Source organism: Eleutherodactylus coqui, chromosome 11 (assembly GCF_035609145.1).
Source record: "Eleutherodactylus coqui strain aEleCoq1 chromosome 11, aEleCoq1.hap1, whole genome shotgun sequence".
In the NCBI taxonomy this organism is placed as follows: Eukaryota; Metazoa; Chordata; class Amphibia; order Anura; family Eleutherodactylidae; genus Eleutherodactylus; species Eleutherodactylus coqui.
In genome coordinates, this window is record NC_089847.1 from 35,999,253 (window position 1) to 36,023,204 (window position 23,952).

The 23,952-nt window shown below is 45.5% G+C and overlaps 1 protein-coding gene across 1 annotated transcript in view; it reads right to left on the reverse strand.

The window, feature by feature from the left end:
- Positions 1–19,535: 19,535 nt before the first annotated feature.
- Positions 19,536–23,952, reverse strand: part of HSF4 (heat shock transcription factor 4) — a 52,339-nt gene continuing 47,922 nt past the window's right edge. The window contains exons 12-13 of the mRNA XM_066582753.1: positions 21,652–21,739; positions 19,536–19,845 (exon numbers count right to left, since the gene is read on the reverse strand). Coding sequence (XP_066438850.1) covers positions 19,712–19,845; positions 21,652–21,739 — 222 coding nt within the window. The 3' untranslated portion in view covers positions 19,536–19,711. The remainder of the gene's footprint in view (positions 19,846–21,651; positions 21,740–23,952) is intronic.

Consider the following 23,952-nt stretch of genomic DNA (forward strand, 5'->3'; position numbering starts at 1 on the left):
ACAAAGGTTTTATCTATATCCTAGAGCAGGGGTGTCAAACTCATTTTCACCGAGGGCCACATCAGGCTTATGGGGACCTTCAAAGGGCCGATGGTAAGACAGTACAGTAAGGGTCCGTTCACACCAGCGTATTTGCGTACATAATATGCAGTGAATAGAAACCATTGATCTCAGTAATTTCATTCATATGATGTATATTTTCACACAGCAGGACCTACTACGCACCCCAATAGGCCATTGAAGTGAATACGTGGCGAATGCACAGGAAACCGATGTATTCACTGCATATTTGCGCACCATTTCAGTGGGCCCATCTGCGTTCTTTTCTGCATGCCCAAATACGTAAGCATAAGCGGTTTTTGATTGCGCAAATACATAGCGTATTTGTGCGACCAAAATGCAATTACACCCGTGTGAACGAGCCCTAATAGTGACCCTTATAGTGGTCGCAGTAGTCATAGTGACCCCTATAGTGGTCGCAGTAGTCATAGTGACCCCTATAGTGGTCGCAGTAGTCATAGTGACCCCTATAGTGGTCGCAGTAGTCATAGTGACCCCTATAGTGGTCGCAGTAGTCATAGTGACCCCTATAGTGGTCGCAGTAATAATAGTGACTCTCATAGTGGCCCCAGTAAAAATATTGCCCCCCACAGTGGTCCAATTAGTAATAGCGATCCCCACAGTGGCCCCAGTAGTAACAGGGTACCCCACAGTAATATAACCCCCCCCCCCACACCCAGCAGCAATATTAACCCCTTCCCCCGCACCAATATTAACCCCCTCCCAGCAACAGTATTAACCCCCACCCACCCAGCAGCAATATTAACCCCCTCCCAGCAATATTAACCCCCACCAGCAATATTACCACCCCACCCCCGCAGCAATATTAACCCTCTCCCAGCAGCAATATTAACCCCCCATCCCCTTCCCAACCCGGCAGCAATATTAACCCCCTGCCAGCAGCAATATTAACCCCCCACCGAGCAACAATATTATTCCCCCACACCCAGCAACAATATTAACCCTCCCAGCAATATTAACCCCTCCCCCCCCCCGCAGAAATATTAACCCCCTCCCAGCAACAGTATTAACCCCCTGCCAGCAGCAATATTAACCCCTCCCAGCAGCAATATTACCCCCCCCCCCAACACATCAGCTATATTTACCCCCTCACCCCCCCCAACACACCAGCAATATTAACCCCCTCACCCCCGGCAGCAATCAGCAATATTAACCTCATCCCAGCAACAACAATATTAACTCCCCACCCCCCAGCAGCAATATTAACTTCCCCCTTCCCCAGCCATATGCTTACCTCCTCCTTGCTGTCAGCGCTGCTCCTCCTCGGATCGTGGTGAGCCCGGGTGGCATATTATCTTTTTCCACAAGACTTCTGCACTATTGAGCAATTCCAGCAACCCGATTGGTTGCTTGGTGAATCAGCGAACCCAAACAACCAATCACTGTGAATCAGCCAACCCAGACAACCAATCAGGTTGCTGGAATTGCTCAATAGTGCAAAAGCCTGGTGGAAAAAGTTCCTATGCGCCCGGGTGCAGCACGGCACGCTTCCTCCCTGAGTCCTCTCCTGCGGAACTGAAGAGCAGGGGACTGGGGAGAAGGATTCTGATGTCAGAGTGTGCGCTGGGATCAGCGCTGTCAGTGTGATTACAAGTGGGGAGCTGCGGCACCCCAGCTGGTAATCACTACAGTGGTGAGCGGCCGTCGGCATGCCGCGGGCCACATAGCATAAGGCAGCGGGCCGGATTCGGCTCGCGGGCCTTGTGTTTGACACATGTGTCCTAGAGTCAGTACCAGCAAGTCCCTCCCGCTCAGTTTTATTTGCTTAGAGGCTTTATTTGCCGGGCCGGAGTGAGCCGCTGCCTACCTTCCTCAAGCGCACTCATGCATCTGGAAATCTGTAATAACTTTACCTAATGTTAATTGAATATTAACCAGGGGATTGGGGAATGGTAGAGGACGGGGAGAGAGAGGACGGGGGAAGGGGAGGGGGGGAAGGGGGGTGGTGCAATTATCCACGGGGTGGAGTCGGAGTAACTGACTCACCCTGTTGGTGTTAAAGGGGTTGTCTCGCGGCAGCAAGTGGGGTTATACACTTCTGTATGGCCATATTAATGCACTTTGTAATGTACATCGTGCATTAAATATGAGCCATACAGAAGTTATTCACTTACCTGCTCCGTTGCTGGCGTCCCTGTCGCCATGGTGCCGTCTAATTTCGGTGTCTTCTTGCTTTTTTAGACGCGCTTGCGCAGATGGATCTTCTCCCTTCGGCTGGTCTTGGAAGCATCGGCGTTTGGCTCCGCCCCCTTGTACGCGTCATCGCGTAGCTCCGCCCCATGACGTGTGCCGGTTCCAGCCTCCTGATTGGCTGGAATCGGCACGTTTTTTGCAGGACGAGTTGTAGTGTTCAATGGTGCTATTTAATGTACCATATAATGTACTGAACAACTTAAAAAAAATCTAAATGGAGTAAAATGACAAAAAAAGACATTCCGCCATCTTTCAGTGCATCTTGTTTCCACGGCGCACAAACTGCAACAAAAATGACATAATATCTTTATTCTATGGGTCAGTATGATTGCTACGATACCAAATTTGTATAGTTTTTTTTTACTGTACTACTCTTTTTTTTTTTCAAAGGCATTTAATATTTTTTAATTATTTTCTGCCGTCATCTTGTCCGCGCAATAACTTTTCTATTTTTCTGTTGCGGTATGTTCTGTAGTTTCTGTTTTTTGGGAGACAGGGTGATTGAAAAAGTGCATTTCTGGCGTTCTTAATTTTTTTTTCGGACGACGTTCACCATGCGGGGAAAATAATGTGCTACTTTGATAGATCGGACTTTTACGGACGCAGCGATACCAAATATGTATTTTTATTTTATCATTTAGATTTTTTTTTTATTATAGATATGGCAAACGGGGGGTGATTTTAACTTTTATAACTTTTTTTTTTTCAATTAAAAAAACTTTATTGATTTTTTAACTTTACTTTTAGTCCCCCTGAGGGACTACAACATGCAATGCTTTGATCGCTCCTGCAGTATGAGGTAATACTACAGCATTACGTCATACTGAAATTTGATGGCTTGATAGGCAGTCTCCTACGGCAGCCCTGGGGCCTTTCAGAAGGCCTGCCGGCTGCCATGACACCTGCATGGCTCCCCTGATCTAATCATACGGGACCACTGAACACCGTTTGGGAGATTTAAATGCCGCTGTCAGAATTGACCACACGGCCACACGGACGATTGCAGCTACTGCCTGCGAGTGTCAGCTGTAATAAATGTACGTCCTGGATCCAGAAGGCGTTAAGTAAGAAAATATAATATTAGAACGTACGTATAAATACGTGGAAGCACCGATGCTGATTAATGCTATGTGAATGTATTAGCCATAAATTATACTGCTGAGGTAAAATAAAAGCTGCGCTGTGATTGGTTGCTATATACTATACTGCTGAGGTAAAATAAAAACTGCGCTGTGATTGGTTGCTATATACTATACTGCTGAGGTGAAATAAAAGCTGTGCTGTGATTGGTTGCTATATACTATACTGCTGAGGTAATAATAATAATCTTTATTTGTATAGCGCCAACATATTCCGCAGCGCTTACATAGACAAGGGGAATACAGAAGGACAAAAGTACAAACATTACAGAACCACGGTTACATAGTAATCAGTTGATGGAAACAATAGGGGTGAGGGTCCTGCTCCAACGAGCTTACATACTACGAATAGTGGGGTGATACAGAAGGTAAAGGGGCTGGAGATGTGCACCGTATGGCGGAGATGTGCACGGTATGGCGAGGTGAAGAGTGAGCGATGTTATACACAGACAATGGTCAGACATTTAGCCGTGTCACGGCAGAAGCAGTATGACTGCAGGAGCGGTTTATGACGGCTAGCAGAGATTGCAGTTAGTAGGTCAGGGAGCATGTTATCAGGCAGAGTACAGAGGGGTTTGTTTAGGAAATGCGGTATGCCTCCCTGAAGAGGTGCGTTTTTAGAGCACACCTGAAGTTCTGCGAGTCCTGGATTGCTCGGGTATCCTTTGGTAGTGCATTCCAGAGGACCGGTGCTGCTCCAGAGAAGTCTTGGAGGCGGGAATGAGAAGTTCGAATTAAAGGGGCGCTCAGTCTGATTTCGTTAGTAGAGCGGAGATTTCTGTTCTCTTCTCTATATGCGCTCAATGGGGCCGGCGGCAGCAGCGCCGACCCCATTGAGAACATATAGAAGACAAATCATTCTTCTCTGCCACAGCTGCAACAGCTGTGGCAGAGAAGAACGATATTTGCCCATTGAATTCAATGGAGCCAGCAATACAGCAGGTTCCACTGAAAGCAATGGGCTGCCGGCGATCGCGAGATGAATTGTCGGGAAGGGCTTAAATATATAAGCCCTTCCCTGCAATTCATCCAGAAATGTGTTACAATAAAAATATATACCGGCGTATAAGGCGACGGGGCGTATAAGACGACCCCCCAACTGTCACGTTATACGCCGGCAATACAGTGGAGCAAAGAATAAAAATCATTACTCACTTCTTCTGACGTTCTGCGGTGCTGCTGCAGGCTGTCGCTCCCTCCTGGTCCACGGCAGAGCATTGCTTTCTCTACGAAGGGCTTTAAATCCCCGCCTCCAGAAACACACGTGCCTTCAGCCAATCACAGCCAATGACAATGATTTAATTGAATGGCTGTGATTGGCTGAAGGCACGTGTGTTTCTGGAGGCGGGGATTTCAAGCCCTGCTTCCAGAAAGCAATGCTCTGCCGGGGACCAGGAGGGAGCGACAGCCTGCAGGAGCACCGCAGAACGTCAGAAGAAGTGAGTAATGATTTTTATTCTTTGCTCCACTGTATTGCCGGCGTATAAGGTGACAGTTGGGGGGTCGTCTTATACGCCCCGTCGCCTTATACGCCGGTATATATTTTTATTGTAACACATTTCTGGATGAATTGCAGGGAAGGGCTTATATATTTAAGCCCTTCCCGACAATTCATCCTGCGATCGCTGGCAGCCCATTGCTTTCAGTGGAACCTGCTGTATTGCTGGTTCCATTGAATTCAATGGGCAAACATCGTTCTTCTCTGCTGTGGCAGAGGAGAACGATCTTTACGCTGACAGTGTGGGGGGGGGCCCACTCTTGCTGCTATTGTGGCTTAATAGTGGGACCTGGGAACTTGAGATGCAGCCCAACATGTAGCCCCTCGCCTGCCCTATCTGTTGCTGTGTCGTTCCCATCACTTTCTTGAATTGCCCAGATTTTCACAAACGAAAACCTTAGCGAGCATCGGCGATATACAAAAATGCTCGGGTCGCCCATTGACTTCAATGGGGTTCGTTACTCGAAACGAACCCTCGAGCATTGCGAAAAGTTCGTCCCGAGTAACGAGCACCCGAGCATTTTGGTGCTCGCTCATCTCTAGTCTTAACCCTTTCCAATCCACTGTCTGACGTGTAAAGACATTCTGATTGAAGTATTTACAGCTCAGATGTTGGAAGATGTCCAGCAGGGTATTCTTACTGTATATTACTGGCCGCTCTGTTGTCAGGGGCCTCTCCAGCATGTCACATACCGCCATAATGGCTCTAGCCAGCAGATGGTGCCATTGTACAATGGCAGAAAGAGAAAGCCCCCTAGGAAACCCTGAATCCAAAATTGGATTGCAAAGAGTTAATATATGTGGTCCTGGAGTTGGCGCCTGGAGGTAGTCAATGAGACTCTGGTTCTTACAGTATTGCTGAGTATGATCAAGCTGCAAAATCTTTTCTGCCTTTCTTTTTGGGGGGCAGTAAAGTAAAGGTTTTTTTTCCCACCATGTCGTAGCCACATTACATCTCACCTGTTTATACAGGGGGTGGACAAAAATATGGAAACACCGTAGGAAATGTATGGGATTTTAATCATTAGTACTGAGCTGCCCTTTTGACCCCTGCTTGGCTGAGAGCTTTCCCGCCAAATTTGTGTTTACTTCACCTCTTGCCCTGCTCTGGGAGGTTTTGGGAGCCAGCTGGTAACAACAGCTGAGTGGCTCAAACCCCTGACCAGTGGAACCTTGTTGCTCGGGCAGATGTTCACTTCTGCCCGGCAGCATCTGTGTTGTATTACCTCCACTTAAAATTGGTCTCTACATGTCTTATTGAAATAGGATCTATAATCGCACTAAATTAAAGGGGTTGTCCCGCGAAAGCAAGTGGGGGTATACACTTCTGTATGGCCATATTAATGCACTTTGTAATGTACATTGTGCATTAATTATGAGCCATACAGAAGTTATTCACTTACCTGTTCCGTTGCTAGCATCCTCGTCTCCATGGTGCCGTCTAATTTTCAGCGTCTAATCGCCGGATTAGACGTGCTTGCGCAGTCTGGTCTTCTTTTCTGAATGGGGCCGCTCGTGCCGGAGAGCGGCTCCTCGTAGCTCCGCCCCGTCACGTGCCGATTCCAGCCAATCAGGAGGCTGGAATCGGCAATGGACCGCACAGAAGACCTGCGGTCCACCGAGGGTGAAGATCCCGGCGGCCATCTTCACCAGGTAAGTAAGAAGTCACCAGAGCGCGGGGATTCAGGTAAGCACTATCCGGTTTTCTTTTTTTAACCCCTGCATCGGGTTTGTCTCGCGCCGAACGGGGGGGCTATTGAAAAAAAAAAAAAGCCGTTTCGGCGCGGGACAACCCCTTTAAGGCATACATTTCGTACAGTGTTTCCATATTTTTGTCAAACCCTCGTAGATGCAATGCTTTAGCAGGGACAGCTTGTGTGATTCTTTTCAATGTGACATCCAATATCACCAACAAGCTCTTGCCTAGATCAGAGCTTCAGAATAGACTTGTAGGAGATTTATATACATACAATGGGCTAAAAGTTTGCAGAATGCATTACATTAATATGAGTTGATACTGTGGCACTTGGACCCAAAAGGAAAGTCTGGGTTACTGCCAGATATACTAATTAACTGTGCAAATGGATAAATTAATTGCCTGTGTCTATAGCCAGGGTTTTTGCACATATATTACACACTGAGATCTTGGGGTTTTGCACATATTTTGCACATTTGCGCTCTGGAGCTGCCAGTCAGCATGTAACAAACTCCCCACCATCCACAACTTTTTTACTGCTAAATCTCTAAATCTGCTAGCTTTCACAGAAACGTGGATACTGCAGTCTGACACGGCCACCCCTGCTGCACTGTCCTACAATGGCCTGCAGTTCTCCCATACCCTGAGACCAGATAACAGGCGTGGTGGAGGAGTAGGTGCTCTTCTCTCCCCGAAATGTACCTACCAGGTCATCCCCCCTGTAACCTCACTCACTTTTCCATCATTCGAGGTACATATGCTATGACTTTTCTGCCCGCTGTCCATGCGAGTAGCAGTTATCTAACGCCCCCCAAGTGCTCCTCACCTGTTTCTGGAGCACTTTGCCGCCTGGCTCCCCCACTTCCTATCCTGTGAAATTCCAACCCTCATCTTAGGTGATTTTAACATCCCCACTAATGACCCCAACTCTCCATCTACTTCTCAGCTTCTATCGCTCACCTCCTCCCTTGGTCTCTCTCAACTCACAGCCTCTCCCACTCATAGGGATGGCAACACTCTTGATCTGGTCTTCCTCCAGCTCTGCTCTGCTTCCAACTTCACTAACTCCCCTCTTCCACTCTCGGACCATAACCTCCTCTCTTTCTCTGTCATACTCCCTAACACTCTTTCTCTGTCATACTCCCTAACATCTCTCCAGACCCTCCTACCTACTGTACCTACAGAAACCTTAAGGCCATTCACACCCAGGACTTTGCTAAGATCCTACAATCCTCTCTGTCCCCTATCGCTCACCTCTCCTGCGCCAACCTGGCTGCCGCTCACTACAACATCGCTCTCAAACATGCCCTGGATGAAGCAGCGCCCCCCATGACCCAAGCCATCCGATGTAGAATGCGGCAACCCTGGCTCATGCCTCAAACATGTTTCATCCGGCGGTGCTCTAGAAGTGCTGGACGGCTGTGGAGGAAGTCGCAAAATTTCAGCGGACTTTCTCCACTACAAATTCATGCTCAAAACCTACAACCTCGCCTTCCACCATGCCAAACAAGTCTACTTCACCTCTCTCGTCTCCTCACTATTCCACAACCCTAAACAGCTCTTTGACACTTTTCACTCTCTTCGCAGTCCTAAACCGCAGCCCCTTGTGACGAATCTCAGTGCTGTAGAGTTGGCTGCCTACTTCAAAAAGAAAATTGATGACATCCATCAGGATATAACCTCCAAATCCCAGACTAGCCCTGACCCTAGTCTTGTCAGCACAGCATCTGGCTCCTGCTCACTGTCTGTACGCAGACCAATGACAGAGAAAGAAGTCTCAAAATTGCTTTCCTCTGCTCGCCCCACCACCTGCGCTAGCGGCCCTTTTCCCTCACACCTCCTCCGGTCCCTCTCCCCGGTGGTTATTTCCCATCTCCCCACTATATTCAACCTCTCTCTGACGTCTGGCATCTTTCCCTCTTCTCTCAAACACACCATCATATCCCCACTGCTAAAGAAGCCGACTCTAGATGCGACTGACGCTGCCAACTACTGACCCATCTCTAATCTCTCCTTCATCTCCAAACTACTAGAATGCATAGTTTACTCCTGCCTTGTAAGATATCTATTAGAGAACTCTCTCCTAGACCCCCTACAGTCTGGCTTCCAACCCCAACACTTGACAGAAACTGCCCGTACAAGGGTATCAAACGACCTCCTGACCGCCAAATCGAGGGGCGATTACTCCCTACTGATCCTCCTCGACCTCTCCGCAGCATTCAACACTGTTGACCACAAACTCCTCCTCCGTATGCTTCGCTCCATCGGCCTAAAGGGCACTGCTCTTTCCTGGTTTTCCTCCTACCTCTCTGACCACTCCTTCAGTGTCTCTTTTGCTGGCTCTACCTCCCCTCCTCTTCCCCTTGCTGTTGGGGTCCTCCATGGCTCAGTCCTCGGCCCCCTCCTTTTCTCCATCTACACAGCCCCAATTGGACAGACCATCAAGAGTTTTGGCCTCCAACAACACCTCTACGCTGACAACACCCAGCTATACACCTCTTCCTGTTACATCTCCGCACCTTTCCTCCAAAACATCACCAACTGTCTATCCGCTGTCTCTAACACTATGTCCTCTCTTTACCTAAAACTAAACCTCTTGAAAACTGACTTACTGGTATTTCCACCCTCCACTAACCGACCTCATCCTGACATCTCCATCTCAGTGTGTGGTGCCACCATCACTCCCAGACAGCATGCCTGCTGCCCTCGGGTCATATTCAACTCAGATCTCTCCTTTACCCCCTACATCCAATCTCTGGCCCGAACATGTCAGCTGCACCTGAAGAACAGCGCAAGAATCCACTCTTTCCTCACCGCAGACACTCTAAAAACTCTTGTTGTTGCCCTCATCGACTCTCAGCTCGATTATTGCAACTCGTTGCTGATCGGCCTCCCCTGCACCAGACTCTACCCTCTCCAATTCATCCTGAATGCGGCAGCCAGGCTCATCTTTCTGTCCAGCCGCGACTTGGATGCCTCTGCCCTGTGCCGGTCACTGTATTGGCTGCCTATTAAATACAGAATTCAATTTAACCTTACTACCTTCATCCACAAAGCCCTCCACAGCACAGCGTCACCCTATATTGCCTCCTTCATCTCAATCCATCACCCAGCCCGGGCTCTCCGCTCTGCTAACGAACGTAGACTGCACACCCCTCTAATTCAAACTTCTCATTACCGCCTTCATGACTTCTCTGGAGCAGCACCGGTCCTCTGGAATGCACTACCAAAGGATACCCGGGCAATCCAGGACTCACAAGACTTCAGGCGTGCTCTAAAAACACACCTCTTCAGGGAGGCAAACCGCATTTCCTAAACAAACCCCTCTGTACGCCGCCTGATAACATGCTCCCTGACCTACTGACTGCAATCCTTGCCAGCCACCATCAACTGCCCCTGCAGTCATACCGATTCTGCCATCACACGGCTAAATGTCTGACCATTGTCTGTGTATAGCATCCCTCATTCTCTACCTCACCATACCGTGCACATCTCCAGCCCTTTACCTTCTGTATCACCCCACTACTTTTAGTATGTGAGCTCGTTGGAGCAGGACCCTCACCCCTATTGTTTCCATCAACTGATTACTATGTAACCGTGGTTCTGTAATTTTTGTACTTTTGTCTTTCGATATTCCCCTTGTCTATGTAAGCGCTGCGGAATATGTTGGCGCTATACAAATAAAGATTATTATTATTATTATATATTGGAGGCCAAAGGTTAAAGCTGTCATCACATTAATTTACCTTTGTATCTAGATGCTAATTACTAACATAACCAGACAGCTACAGTATAGCATTACTATCCACTCCCCTTGCTTATGAGAACAGCACATCCAGACAGAGCAATCAGAACAAATTGTGACTCGGACAAACTCAGTGATAAAACAATATTTATTGAATTTGGGCTGTTTGTAAAACTATACAAATTTACAGCATAGTGCAAATAGGTCTTATTAGTGCATCAGATTCAAGTAGAGCTACAATGTATACAGCAACTATGGAGTATATACAGCAAGAGCTAGGTACAGGTAAGGTGAATATCTGTGAGAGGTATAGTCTTAGCGAATATAAGGAGGTCGGCTACATTTCCATCACCATGTAATGCATATAAAGTTTTAAGGGTAAATATATTATTGACAGTCACAGAGTATACACATTGATCCAATACAGTCACATTAACCACGCAGCCATCAGTTACATTTACATATTTTTCAGGTTCAATAGTGGTTGATATTGCTGTCAAGTGCAATTATGTTGGGTCCATATTTAGAACAGACACCATCAAAATTCTGAGCATTTGACAGCCAGCTTGTACATAGGTCCTATGTTATGATAGACATTGTAACAATGGAGTTTGTCATTTTCAACTGTATCTGCTAGCAATATTTCAGTCTCACTTGGTGACAATTCTGATACTATTTTATTGCTAATTGTGTAGAATACATAGATCTATTGTAGCAGCCGCTCTCATATTATTGGTATTGTAAGAAGAGAAACAGATTGGTTGCAATGGACAACTAAGTAAACTTTAGTTAGGATCAATTTCCCTGGTTCTAAACTCTTATTTGGAGTTCCATGACATGTAGATATTTGGAAGAGAACACCTGTGCTTCTTCCCCGACTCATAGCTACTGATAATCATATACAGGTCTGTGTAAAAGGTTTAGACAGGTGTAGGTAAAATGCTGCAAAGTAAGAATGTTTTCATAAATAGTTAATAGTTTGTTGTTGTCAATGAACATAATGTAAAGTGAAGAAACAAAAGAGAAATCTAAATCAAATCAATATTTAGTGTGACCACCTTCTGCCTTCAAAACACCATAAATTCCTCTAGGTACACTTGTATGGGATTTTATAGGATAATAGTCCAGTGTATGATTAACCAATAATATCAAATAGGTACTAATGATTATCTTTGTTTTATGTAGATTGAAACACAGTCATTAACTGAAATACAAACAACTGTGTAGGAGGCTTAAAAGTGGCTGAGGAACAAATAAACTCTGCTACAAAGGTGATGTTGTGGAAGACAGTTTCATGTTACAGATCGTACACCATATCAAGACTGAACACAGCAACAAGACACAAGACACATACTGCATCAGCAAGGTTTCTCCCTGGTAAAGATTTCAAAGTAGACTGCGGTTTTAAGATGTGCTGTACAAGCTCTTTTGAAGCATAAAGAAATGTAGAACGTTGAGGACCACAGACACAGTGGTTGGCCAAGGAAATGTAGAGCAGCAGATGAAAGATATCATGCTTACTTCTTTGAAATGACAATATATAAAGCAGTGCCATCAGCTGAAAACTAGCAGAAACCAGTGGGACCTGGGTACATTCATCTGCTGTTTGTAGAAGTCTGGCCAGAAGTGGTCTTAAAAGAAGAATTGTGGCCGAAAAGCCATAGCTTCTACGTAGAAACAAGGCCAGGAGACTCAACATTATATGTAAACATAGGAATTGGGGGCAGAAAAATATCCCCAGGTGCTCTGGACTGATGAGTCAAAATGAGAACTATTTGGCTGTAACAGAAGGTATTTTGTTTGCTGAAGGCCTGGAGAGCAGTACAATAATGAGTGTCTGCAGGCAAAAGAGAAGTATGGTGGAGAGCGGTACAATAATGAGTGTCTGCAGGCAAAAGAGAAGCATGGTGGGGGTTCTTTACAAGTTTGGGGCTGTATTTCAGCAAATGGAGTTGGGGATTTGGTCAGGATTAATGGTGTCCTTAATGCTGAGAGATACAGGCAGATTCTTATCAGTCATGCAATTTCATTAGGGAGGCCTAAATTTATTCTGCAGTAGGACAACATCCCGAAACATGCAACCAATGTCATTAATTTATCTTCAGCATAAAGAAGAACAAAGAGTCCTGAAAGTGATGATATGGCCTCCATAAAGCCCTGATCACAACATCATTAAAGCTGGCTGCACACGACCGAGCCGAATTCCGCAGCAGAATCCGGCTCTGCCAGCAGTGGCGTCTGCGTGTACCTACTGTCTTCTCTTCTGATCTGTACTGCAGATGATCCACATGGTTAGCTGTCGGGCAGGGGCAGTACACTTTTTTTTTTGTTTTTTTTAAACTCCTGCTTTACCCACGGGATCTGAGACTTTTCCACAATTATATTGCTGAAGGGCCGCGGATTGGACGGCTTCTATTGACTTCAATGAAAGCCGTCCGTGCAGAATACACAGAAAAATGGGGCATGCTGCAATTTTTTCCTCCGCTTGCGGAATTTAAAATTGGTTTCTGCAAGCGTGGACGAAGACTCTATTTCCCATAGCATGCTATGGGCGCTATTTGCTGCGGATCTGCGGGGCTGACAACTACCGTGCCTCCTGCAGCAAATATCCGGCTGTGGGCAGGAGCCCTAAGTCTGTCTGGGATTACAAAAAGACAGAAGGATCTGAGAAAGCCTACATCCACAGATGATCCTTCAAAAACTGTGTGCAAGTGTACCAAAAAAAAATGATGCAGTTTTGAAAGCAGAGTGGTCACACTAAATATTGATTTGATTTGCATTTCTCTTTTGTTCATTCACTTTGCATTTTATTAATTGATAGAAATAAACTATTAACACTTCATTTTTAAAGCATTCTTAAGGTCCATTTACACGAGTCGATGATCGCTAAAAAAAAACCTTAAAAGGCGATCGTTTCAGCGATAATCATTGCGTCTAGAGGCCCATTTACACCAGCAGATGATCGCTCAAACGACAGTTTGAGTGACAGCTTTGAGCGATCTTTTTGCATAAAGTATTAAGTAGCTACTCAGCTACTTAAGTACCAATTAAGTGTGCAAATGAAGCCTTCACTGAACGCAGTTAATAGCCCAAGGCTTTATTCTCCAGGGGAAACCATGCTATCATCAGTATTTCTTTTTTTTTGTTAGCGATTATTGGCTGGTGTAAATGGGCCTTTAATGTGTGCCCATCGGGCACTGCTAGCTGAGTGTTAAATTCAGTCCAACCTAAAAATCGGTGGTCAGCCTTATCAGCAGTTCTCCACGGGGAGTGCTGATAGCATTGTTTACCCCTGGAGAACAAAGGATCTGAATGCAGATAAGAGCCCTCAGGCTATTAACTGCTTTCAGATAAGGCTTCATTTGCACACTTAATTGCTCTTAAGTAGCTGAGTAGCTACTAAAAAGTTTATGCAAAATGATCACTCAAAGCTGTCACTAAAACTGTCCTGCGATGACTTTGAGCGACCATCGGCCCGTGAAAACCAGCCTTTACTTTGCAGAATGTTTTCCACCCCTGCCTAAAACTTTTGCACAGTACTGTAATTTTATGGCCCACCTCATCCTCTGTATCAGTGAATACTTTCTTATCTGGTAGGAGGACATCGTAGGATCTTACACCACTTTATGTAGGTGAGGAGGACTACCATGACCTCAATGTTTCTCTATGGAGTACAAAATCAGGGGAAACCTTGAGGTTAAATCATGATAATACTTTGATTTTTACTAAATTTCATACGTGAACAAACGTCTCGTAGAGCCCTCGCTTAATTTCTTGAACAGTCCTCATAAATGTGCCCAAAGAAACCTTCGAATAAAGAAGAATCTGGCAGCAGATTTAAGGTGCAGAGAACTTTTATGCATCCATAAGAATGCCTTACAAGTACCTCATAATCACAAGGAGCAGCGACGTATGTCAAGCTTGATTCTTCTTTATTTGGACTGTACACATATGGGATTTGGATTCAATCCCTATTTGGGCTTGCAGTGATCTTTTTGAAGTGACCCTCCCAGGCGGGTTGTGGTGAGTGCTGTTGGTTCCTTCTACTACTTTACAAAGAAAACAACTCCGTAAATGTGTAAGGTGGATACGATTGTGATTCTTAAACTGCAGCAAGATAGTAGAAAAAATGTTGACCTGATGGAGATGATCTTTTAAGGCATTTGTTAATGCACCAGTCCCATAAATAGAACATATGGATTATCTAAAGACCTCAAGCACTCAGACCTTTAATGCACACTAGAAATTGAAATGCTTGCTTATATCAGACAAGCAAAAATATCAACTTTTTAATATACCACTACACCTCAAATCTTAACATACTTTGGTAAAAAGAGAATTAGCATGTAGATTATACATCTAGGCTCACAGTTGTGTAGTTTCCAAGACTGGTAGTTTCACTGACTGCCGGATTTCTAAAAGCAGGGATACTTGTATCACAATATGGGATTTAGCCATGGGACCAGTGCATTAGCTGCCTATAAGACTAGCAGAGACTAACAGGGAGTGAAAAGTCAGTACAGCCCTAAATCACAGGAGTGTTGTGCAAAAGCTGTGTGATCCAACACCCGATGCCCTGACTTTAAAGAACATGTAAGTTGATATCAAGTCACAACATAATATACAAAGCCACAGAGAACTTTCCACAGATTATTTCTAATAGGGTACTAATATTTTAGACTCTTTAGGCTTACACTGAGTAGTATTGATTCTTTTGGAAGTATCATAGGCAGCAAAGGCGTAACTTGAAGCTTCCGGGCCCCAATGCAAAATCTGTAACAGGTCCCCCAACTGTAATACTTTATTCATACCATATTTCCCTGAAAATAAGACACTGTCTTATATTAATTTTGCTCCAAAAGAGACACGGTGTCTTATTTTCAGAGGGTGGGGGCTTATATTCACCTAGCCCGCAGCGTCTGGGTCCCTTGCGCTGCTGTTTTCCGGCTGCCGTGTCCTCAGTTATGACACAGCGCTCTCTTTCTGGTGACGGGGCTTTGAATACCCCGCCTCCAGCAAGCGAGTGCTGTGATTGGATCACGAGTATCATGGCTCAACCAATCAGAGCTGGTGCTCGATGAACCAATTACAGCCATTCAGTGATGTCATTCACTGAATGGCTGTGAATCATCAAGCGCCAGCTCTGATTGGCTGAGCCACGGCGCTCGTGATCTGATCACAGAACTCGCTTGCTGGAGGCGGTGTATTCAAAACCCTGTCACCAGAAAGAGAGTGCTGTGTCAAGGCTGAGGACACAGAAGCCAGCCACAGCACCGGAGACCAGCGCAAGGGACACAGACGCCGTGGGCCGTCAGTGTTGCTGTTTTTTTCATGTAGGTTAGCTAGAGTTTTCTTGGGGGGGCGGGGGTATATTTCAACACCCCCCCCCCCTTCCCCTCAAAGAAAATTTGGGTAGAGCCTATTTTCAGGGAAACACGGTAGTACTGGGCTCCCTAAAATAGAAGAGAGAAGCCTTATGGGCTCTCTAAGGCGCATGGGCCCAGGTGCAACCACATCCTCTGCATCCCCTATAGTTACGCCCCTGATAGGTAGTATTGGAATAAATGTAATTGAAAAACCCATTAATATGTGATACATATCTACTACATCACATTCAATATATAAGGGCTACGGGTTCTTGGAGCACAACGTACTGTAGAAAACTATGCCCCAAACCTTATGCTTTAAAGAGAACCTGTCAGCATCATCTCACCCCTTAAACTAATCTTACTGGCAGGCAGGGGATGAAACATTAATCACTTTTAATGTCCTCTGTTTTTCTAATAAACCCATAGACCTCCGCAATTAGGCTCCCAAAGTTATGCTCTACGGTATACAAATCAGCAGAGAAGAGTCATCTAGTAGAGAAGAGTCCTGCAGATTCATGAACTGCCGAGCTAACAACACCCCCTTTTGCTTGATTAACAGGGTTTCCTGTGTAACAAGGGTATGTGATGATGTGAAGAGAAAGAGAGCATGGTTACCTTAGCAGCCCGTGAATCAGTGTGACTCTTCTCAGTCAGATGACTCTTCTCTGCTGATTTACATATGGCACATGATAACTTTGAAACCTAATTTACAAAAGTACATGGGCTCATTAGGAAAAGAGAGGGCATTAAATGGGATTAATATTTCATTCCCTGCAGGCAAGTTAGTTTTAATAGTAAGATAGTGGTGACAGGTTTCCTTTAAGTAAAAGTATAGCTATAGCAGCTCCAATTATATATTTTCTTTGATGTACTTTTGCTGTATGGTATATGATTTTGTATAAACTGATGGCTGAATTCCAAATGCTGCCGTCATGCTCTGTAGTGCACAGGTTAAGGCTAATATCAACCTTTTTGTTCCTAAAGTGGTTTGTCATTGGGTCTAGCATAAAATAAAAAAGACTATACTTACCTCTTCTCAGCCTCCCAGGACACAGCTGAGCGGGTGCCAACGACCTAGAACTGGCTACCAGTATATATTTCCGGCAGAAGTCAGGTGACTGCCGCAGCTAATCAGAGGCTGTAGCATCACCATCCTGGACTCCTGGCATCATGGTGCCCAGGATGTGAGTGCTAATGCCAATAGTTTGGACTCAGAAGCTGCTCAACTGTGTCTTGAGGCTTTGAAGAGAGGCGAGTATTGTCCCTTTATTTTATGCCAGACCTAGCTGTTAGAAAATGTTTTTATAGTGACAAAACTCCATTAATGGAGCCATGACAGCTATGATAGATTTGTTTTCAAATGGATCGCAACAAATCCTAAGGCATTCGACTAACTTCTAATGGAGTCTGTCAGTCTTAAATTGGGGTTCTGTTAATTTTGAAGGCAAGGATGGCGCTGCAGACTAAAAAAATTCCATATACGAGTGCCAGAAGAATGTGATTGTGGGGGTATATTATAATATATCCACCTAAATGTAGTATATTCTAGCCTCCCAAAAAATCTGAAAACAATGGACAAGAGAAACACCAATGTAAACAGAGCCTTTGGCTTCATTCAAACTGTGTTGGTCTTTGTCCCAGGGTTCCATGTGAAATGCCGAAAACAGCATTCGGATGGAGCCATGGATAGAACCATAGGATGTCATTACTAAAATGGAGACCAAAGCTTCAAGTTTCAAGGTCCTTCAAAAATGAAACTTGCTGAAAAGATGAGCAATGGCAGTCTATAGTTCTTTCCAGGGTTCCAATTAAATGCCATTTTTAGCATTTCAGATGAACCCTTAGACGGAGACCATAGTCAAGGACAGTCTGAATTAAAGGCCCATTTACACAGGACGATGATCGCTCAAACGACAGTTAGAGTGACAGCTTTGAGCGATCATTTTGCATAAACTTTTAAGTAGCTACTCAGCTACTTAATAGCTTATAAGTGTTCAAATGAAGCCTTAGCTAAAAGCAGTTAGTAGCCGGAGGGCTACTATCTGCATTCAGCTCCTTTGTTCTCCAGCGGGAAACAATGTTATCAACACTCCCTGTGGAGAACTGCTGATGATGCTGAATGTCGATTTTTAGGTTGAATTGAACTTAACAATCAGCTAGCAGTGCCCGAAAAGTGCACGATGGTCATGCGTTTAGACGCGACGATTACAAAAACGCAAGTGTGTGGGAGCCCTTAATGTTATAAAGGGTACCCTGGTGTTGAAGGGGTTAACAAGTAGAATGCCGTCAGGGTTACAAGGAAACCCAGAAATCTATGATAAGAGCAGGTTAAGGTTCTCCTATATTAATATAATATTCTAAATGTAAACACAAGTATATATTCTTATAGGCTGGATATATACATATATCTACACATGTATATCTATATGTATATATAAAAGGAACAAAGCTCAACTTTGTTTTAAAAAAAAAAAGTTATATGTGACCTTTTTCTTCAAAAAGTACAACAAAAAAATTACCAGCGTTTCCCAGAATCCATAGCGGCGCACGGCAGGTAACTCATTACATTCAGCGATACCCCACTGCCCTCCTCACCGGGGCAGAAGAAAGGAACAGTGGGGTCTAACAGGATCAGTTTTAATATTGGAAAAAAAGGCCAAAAATATATGGCATTAACCCCTCAAAAGCCAGAAGAAATATAGTATTCATGTGCAAAGCATTAATGGCTCTGAAGAGGTTTTATATTTTTTTGTGTCTGATTATTTTATGGTTGTTCCTGAATCCCATTACTATTCATACATTCAAACCTGAGTGTGCTTTACACAAACACCCAGAATCCACCTCTCCCCTGCTGAAAATGAACGTTCTGCAATATACATATTAATATGGTACACAGTAAGATTAAAACAGTTCTGATCCAAAGAACCGGAATAACTAACATTAATGGGCTTTCCCTATCTTATAAAGCAATGGCGTATCGCTAGGTGATGCCATGACTTTATAATAAGTGGGGGGAGTCTGACTTCTGGAACTCTTACCACTCCTAAGAATGCAGATCTGTTTTCCCTGCACAGGGGCACCACAGTCACCGATTGTAGAGGGAACTGCAGTCTGGAACCATTCATTTGAATTAGCCATATTGCAGCCTCCCACATAGCCTCTGACTGTGGTGCCGCCGTGCGCAGAAGGCCGCAGCTTCCCCTTTATTCTCAGGATCAGTGGGGTTCCCAGAGGCTAAAATCTCACAGATAATTAAGTGATGGCAAATCCTAGCAATTTTTCTTTACTCTATAAATGTAAGTACCCATTTAAAGCCCTTTTTAAAGGGGTTGTCCTAGTTGTACGTTTTCCCTACCATGCCTTTCCCATGCAGTAAAATAACTAACAGTAATATATTCACCTCTTCCTGCTCTCTCTGAGTCCCACGAGGCTGCTCGGGCCTCCGCATCTGTGTTTGTTTACAGGCTGTAGTCCCGCCCAGTTTATGGGACGTCCCATCTGCTGCAGCCAATAACAGAGCTCAGAGATCGAGCGCTGAGCTCTGTTATTGGCTGCAGTGCCTGTAAATAGGCTGGGGCAGGCTGTAAAGGGAGCAATGGCATGGGACACAGCAGAAGAGAGGAGAAGTGAGTATAAGACTATTATGTTAATGCATGGGAAGGGTATGTTAGGGAAAACCCAAAACTCAGACAACCCCTTTAAGCAATTTCCAGCAAAACTTACATTGTAACACCAAAACCATTATTGAGTACGTCCATCTTGCATCTGCAGAGAATAAAATAGGTGAACAGACACTATATTTTCCTATGGGCTCTGTTTTGGATTCGTGTCCAAGATAGACTGGAATTGTGAAAATATAATACTGCTCATGTGGGCATCCTAGTGCTATGGAAAGATAGTGTATATAGTGCAGTCGGTCCATTTTCAGTCATTATATATGCAGCGTTCCAGTAAAGTGGCACTCTATGTACTACATATATATTGTGAAGGTCATTCATTCCTCTCCTCTGAAGGGTGCAGTCTAAGGGCAGCATCACCTTGAAGAACCCCATTAGAGAGGTAAGATGCAACACTATCATCTGTGCCAAATAGTGATGAGGATCCGGTCAGGTGCACCATGTCTTCTGTCAGGAAAGGCACTGCATTCTCCAGATCTGCTTCTTTTCCTAAGAAACATTAGAAACATTATTAAATGTCCTTTGAAATTAGAGGAGTTTGTTATCATCAGTATAGATCCTCCAAGAACCAACCATATTGGCCAGGTAACTTTCGTCTTTAGGGAAGAGTCAGCAAATCAATGTAACTAAAAACTTTAGAGGGGAACTGTTTTTTTTTTTTTTTTTTTACTTTTTGACCGTCTGGAATTGCATGTGTTTTACAGATAAAATTATATAAAAAGATTGCTCAATTCTCAGATAGGACTCAATGCAAATTCAACCATCTAGCAGGAGGCATGAAGCGGCTGCACAGAAGTGAGCTCTGTGGATTTGTTTGTTGAGCAACTTTAGTCGTCATGTAGCCCGGAGCTCATTTTTGCTTTTTTCTTTCTTTGCATTGCCCTATATGGGCTCCCTTGGAATACCATCCTGCACCTGTTTCTTCACTCTCTTGCTTCTCATACCGGCTCTTCAGCCATTCTTGCAGTCCTGGATATTTGCAGCACATGCAGGAGGGATCGGCCAGGTCTCCATCCTGTACTTGGGGACACAACTACCAAGCCCCCCTATTATTTCCCATTCTTTAAAGAATTGCTAACATTTTATACTCCTTGAGCCCAAAAGCCTGACCACGATCTGCTCTCTTCTTTAGGGTTTAAACAGACAAGAGTGTTTGCAGAGATTTTTGTACACATGAAAATCACATTTGCGAAATGTGACAAAGCCATTGATTTCCACACAAGCGTGTTTCTTGCATGCAATTCCTAAGTGCGGGAAACGTTAGGTCCTGCTCTATGTTTCTGCTTATTTCTTTGGGTGCACAATAGAGCGGGCTTGGAACAGCCATATCGACAAAGACTTTTAACTAAATTCATGCGTAATTATGTTTAGTTGAGAAGAGCGTATTTGCGCGTGCCTTCATCTGTTTAAGCCCTTAATGTGTTAGGGCACCTTCTCATGGGCGATTTTGCGCATTTTTTTTGCACGCAAAGCGCATACACAAGAACCTATTGGTTTCCATGGGTTCCTTGACATGGAGCGTTTTTGCATATGAATTTCCATCGGGAGAAAATATACGCGGAATGCTTTATTTTTGTGCGCATTTGCATTTCCAAAGCTCAATAGGAGTCTATGGGGGTGTGCAAAAAAATTGTGCACTGAACGACACAATTTGGTGGGGAAGATCACATATACCTGGGACTAAGTAAGCTGGAACGGGTGTGTCTGGTGCAGATGTTAATGGCCCAGTAGCAGAAAAAAGGACAGTAAGGCCAGCTTTACACGGGCGTCAATATCACGGGAGATTTGTGCGGTTTGAAATGCAGAAATCATGCACAAATATGAACCCCGTTCTTTTGAATAGGGTCATGCATGTGAGCGGTGTTTTCCCACTTGGCACAGCGGTGCGATGCTATGCAGGAAACAAATTGCAGCATGTTCTATCTGGCTGTGTGCTCACATAACAGCAACCATTGTTTTCAATGGGGCTAGGGGCAGCCCCATTGAAAGCAATGGGAGAAACTCTGCGATCTTGTGACAGCCGCACAGGAGGATCCCTGTATCCCCAAAGTGAAGCAAGGCAGTTTTGCCATGAAAAGTGCAATATGGAGGCGGAATCACGACCCTATATTGTGCTTGTCCGTGTCAATTTAGCCTAAGGAGTGTGAATCCACTTGCGAGAGGACGTGATAGCGCTCCATTCAGAGTGAAATTACATCACGCTCTCGTGAGCATTAAAACATTGTGCTCGTCTGCAGGAGTCCTTAGTCTTACCTGAACAAGGGGAGTTAAACTGTGGATTTAACCCTTTAGGAGGCATTTCGGCTACATTTCTCTCCAGATCCACTGACAGCTGTTGTATCTGAATATAAACCATAGATCAAATTAGTACAAATCATACACACAGGAGTGCAGCGGTTTTATACAGCAATATTGGAAGGATGTTTAACAATCCATGGATGGATATTTTTAAACTTTATACATAAATTAACAGCGGACATTTTCTTTTAAAATCTTAGTTTTTTTTAATAAACGGCAGCCTGTAAAGGATACGTCTGCATTTGCATTTGCAATGTCATCTGTAACAGGTCCGTAAGGGCTTTTATCCACTAGCGTTTTTTTTAGCGCTGCGATATCGCAGCGTTTTTTTCAATGGGGATTTCTAATGTTAAAATCGCATCGCATGGGGGTGTGGCTTAAGCATGGAGGAGTAAAGCCGCGTTGTCTGGAGCTCCGCAGCCGTTATCTATCAGAAGACCGCCAATACAGCAATCAGCCTCACTCGCCAGCATGAGAAGGGGAGGAAGAAAAGGGGGAGACGCGCCGCCCGCAACTGGCACCCCACTTAGCTGCTACCTGGCAGTCCCGAACGCAGCCGAAGCCTCACACCGCTCCTCCAACATGGCGCCGGAACGCCGCGTGGAGCGGGCGCCATGCTGCGCGGGGGATTCAGGCACCCCGCTGCATCGCCGAATGGACAGGACACCGATGAGGGAGACCAGAGGCACACGGAGGAGGTGCCGAAGAGCGGATACGGAGTAGACCTGGGGGACGCCGGCTCCCTGCTCTGCTCACCCAACATGGCGCCGAGTCCCCACGTGGAGGGGACACTCCCCGGCAGCGGTGATACAGATAACCCGGACAGGCAAGCAGTGCCAGCGGAAGTCCATAAGCAGGCAGAGGTCTCACCGAGGGGCCGGTCCCCAGGCACCAGGGAAACGGCAGACACTCCGCACGGCACCCACACTATGACACCAAGCCCCCAGGGAGCTCAGGCACCCCCCAGCCCAGAAGACCCGGGAACCCGGCTCCAGCTGCAAGGGGATAAGCAGCAGACAGGGGCTGAAAGAGGGGACAAGGTCCCAAAACAAGGGGCACATCTATGCCTCCAGGCCCCAGCAGCGACCCCCCATAAGGGCCACACTGCCTCAACAACACCAAGAAACCCCCCTAGAACTCCTGCCAACAGCAACTGCTGCAACCAGGAGGCAGTTCAGTATCCTACAAAAATTAAACACGCCGAACACAGACAGACAAGAAAATGGAGGAACTCCAACTCCTACCCTTCACATCGCAACACCTCTGATGGGGATCCCCTGCACGAACTCGCCAGCTTCAGACACCAACACTCCTATAACGCCAAGCCCGGGAGGGCTTCCAGACTCCCCACCACTGGATAATTCCCAGACACTTCAGGCTCTATGGATGATGATCAGGGCCCTACCCACCAAAATGGATCTCGAGTCACATCTCAGGCGCATCAAAGAAAAACGTGCAGCGGCAATCAATGCAGTCACCCACTCGCAGGACCTAACGGAACGGGTTACTGCCCTAGAGCAGAACGCGGCAACGCCAGATACAAACTTTCAGCAATTGGCATCAAAGATTGAAAAACAGCAGAAACAAATCAGAGAACTGACTTTTCACCTAGATGATATCGAAAATAGAGACCGCTGTCTCTCTCTCTCTCCCCCTCTCCCTCTCTTTTTCTCTCTCTCTTTCTCCTCTCTCTTTCTCTTTATCTCTTTTCCTTTCCTCGTTGACGCTCTCCGTATCCTCCCAGCCTTTTCAGCCACGGCATTTTCTCCCTTACAAGACTAAAACAAGCCACGGCAAGTCGGACCGACAACGTTTTTGTCAGCTTTTACGTGCTTTTCTACGTTACCCCCAGTAGGGTATGAGAGGCCTCAGTTTCCCCCCATCTCTTTGTGGGGACATAGGCTCGCTGATTGATAAGGATATCGTAGTTGTATACCCCCTTGTGCATATACCCTTCTTGTTTCACAATTCCCTCCCTTCCCCTCCCCCACCCTAGATCCTCTCACTTGACTCAACCTTTGCTCTAGCAACCTCTGGTCGTTGGGCCACAGAACAGTGACAATGCCTCCAGACTCCTCAAACCTTACTGCTGTCTCTCTTAATGCACAGGGCCTGAATGTCCCCGAGAAGAGGTCCTCCATTCTCCGTCTCCTCTGGAAGAAAAGGGCGCACGTGGCCTTCATCCAGGAGACCCACTTCTGCGCAAGAGCGGTGCCTAGACTTTCAGACACCAGGTTCCCTCATGCCTACCACAGT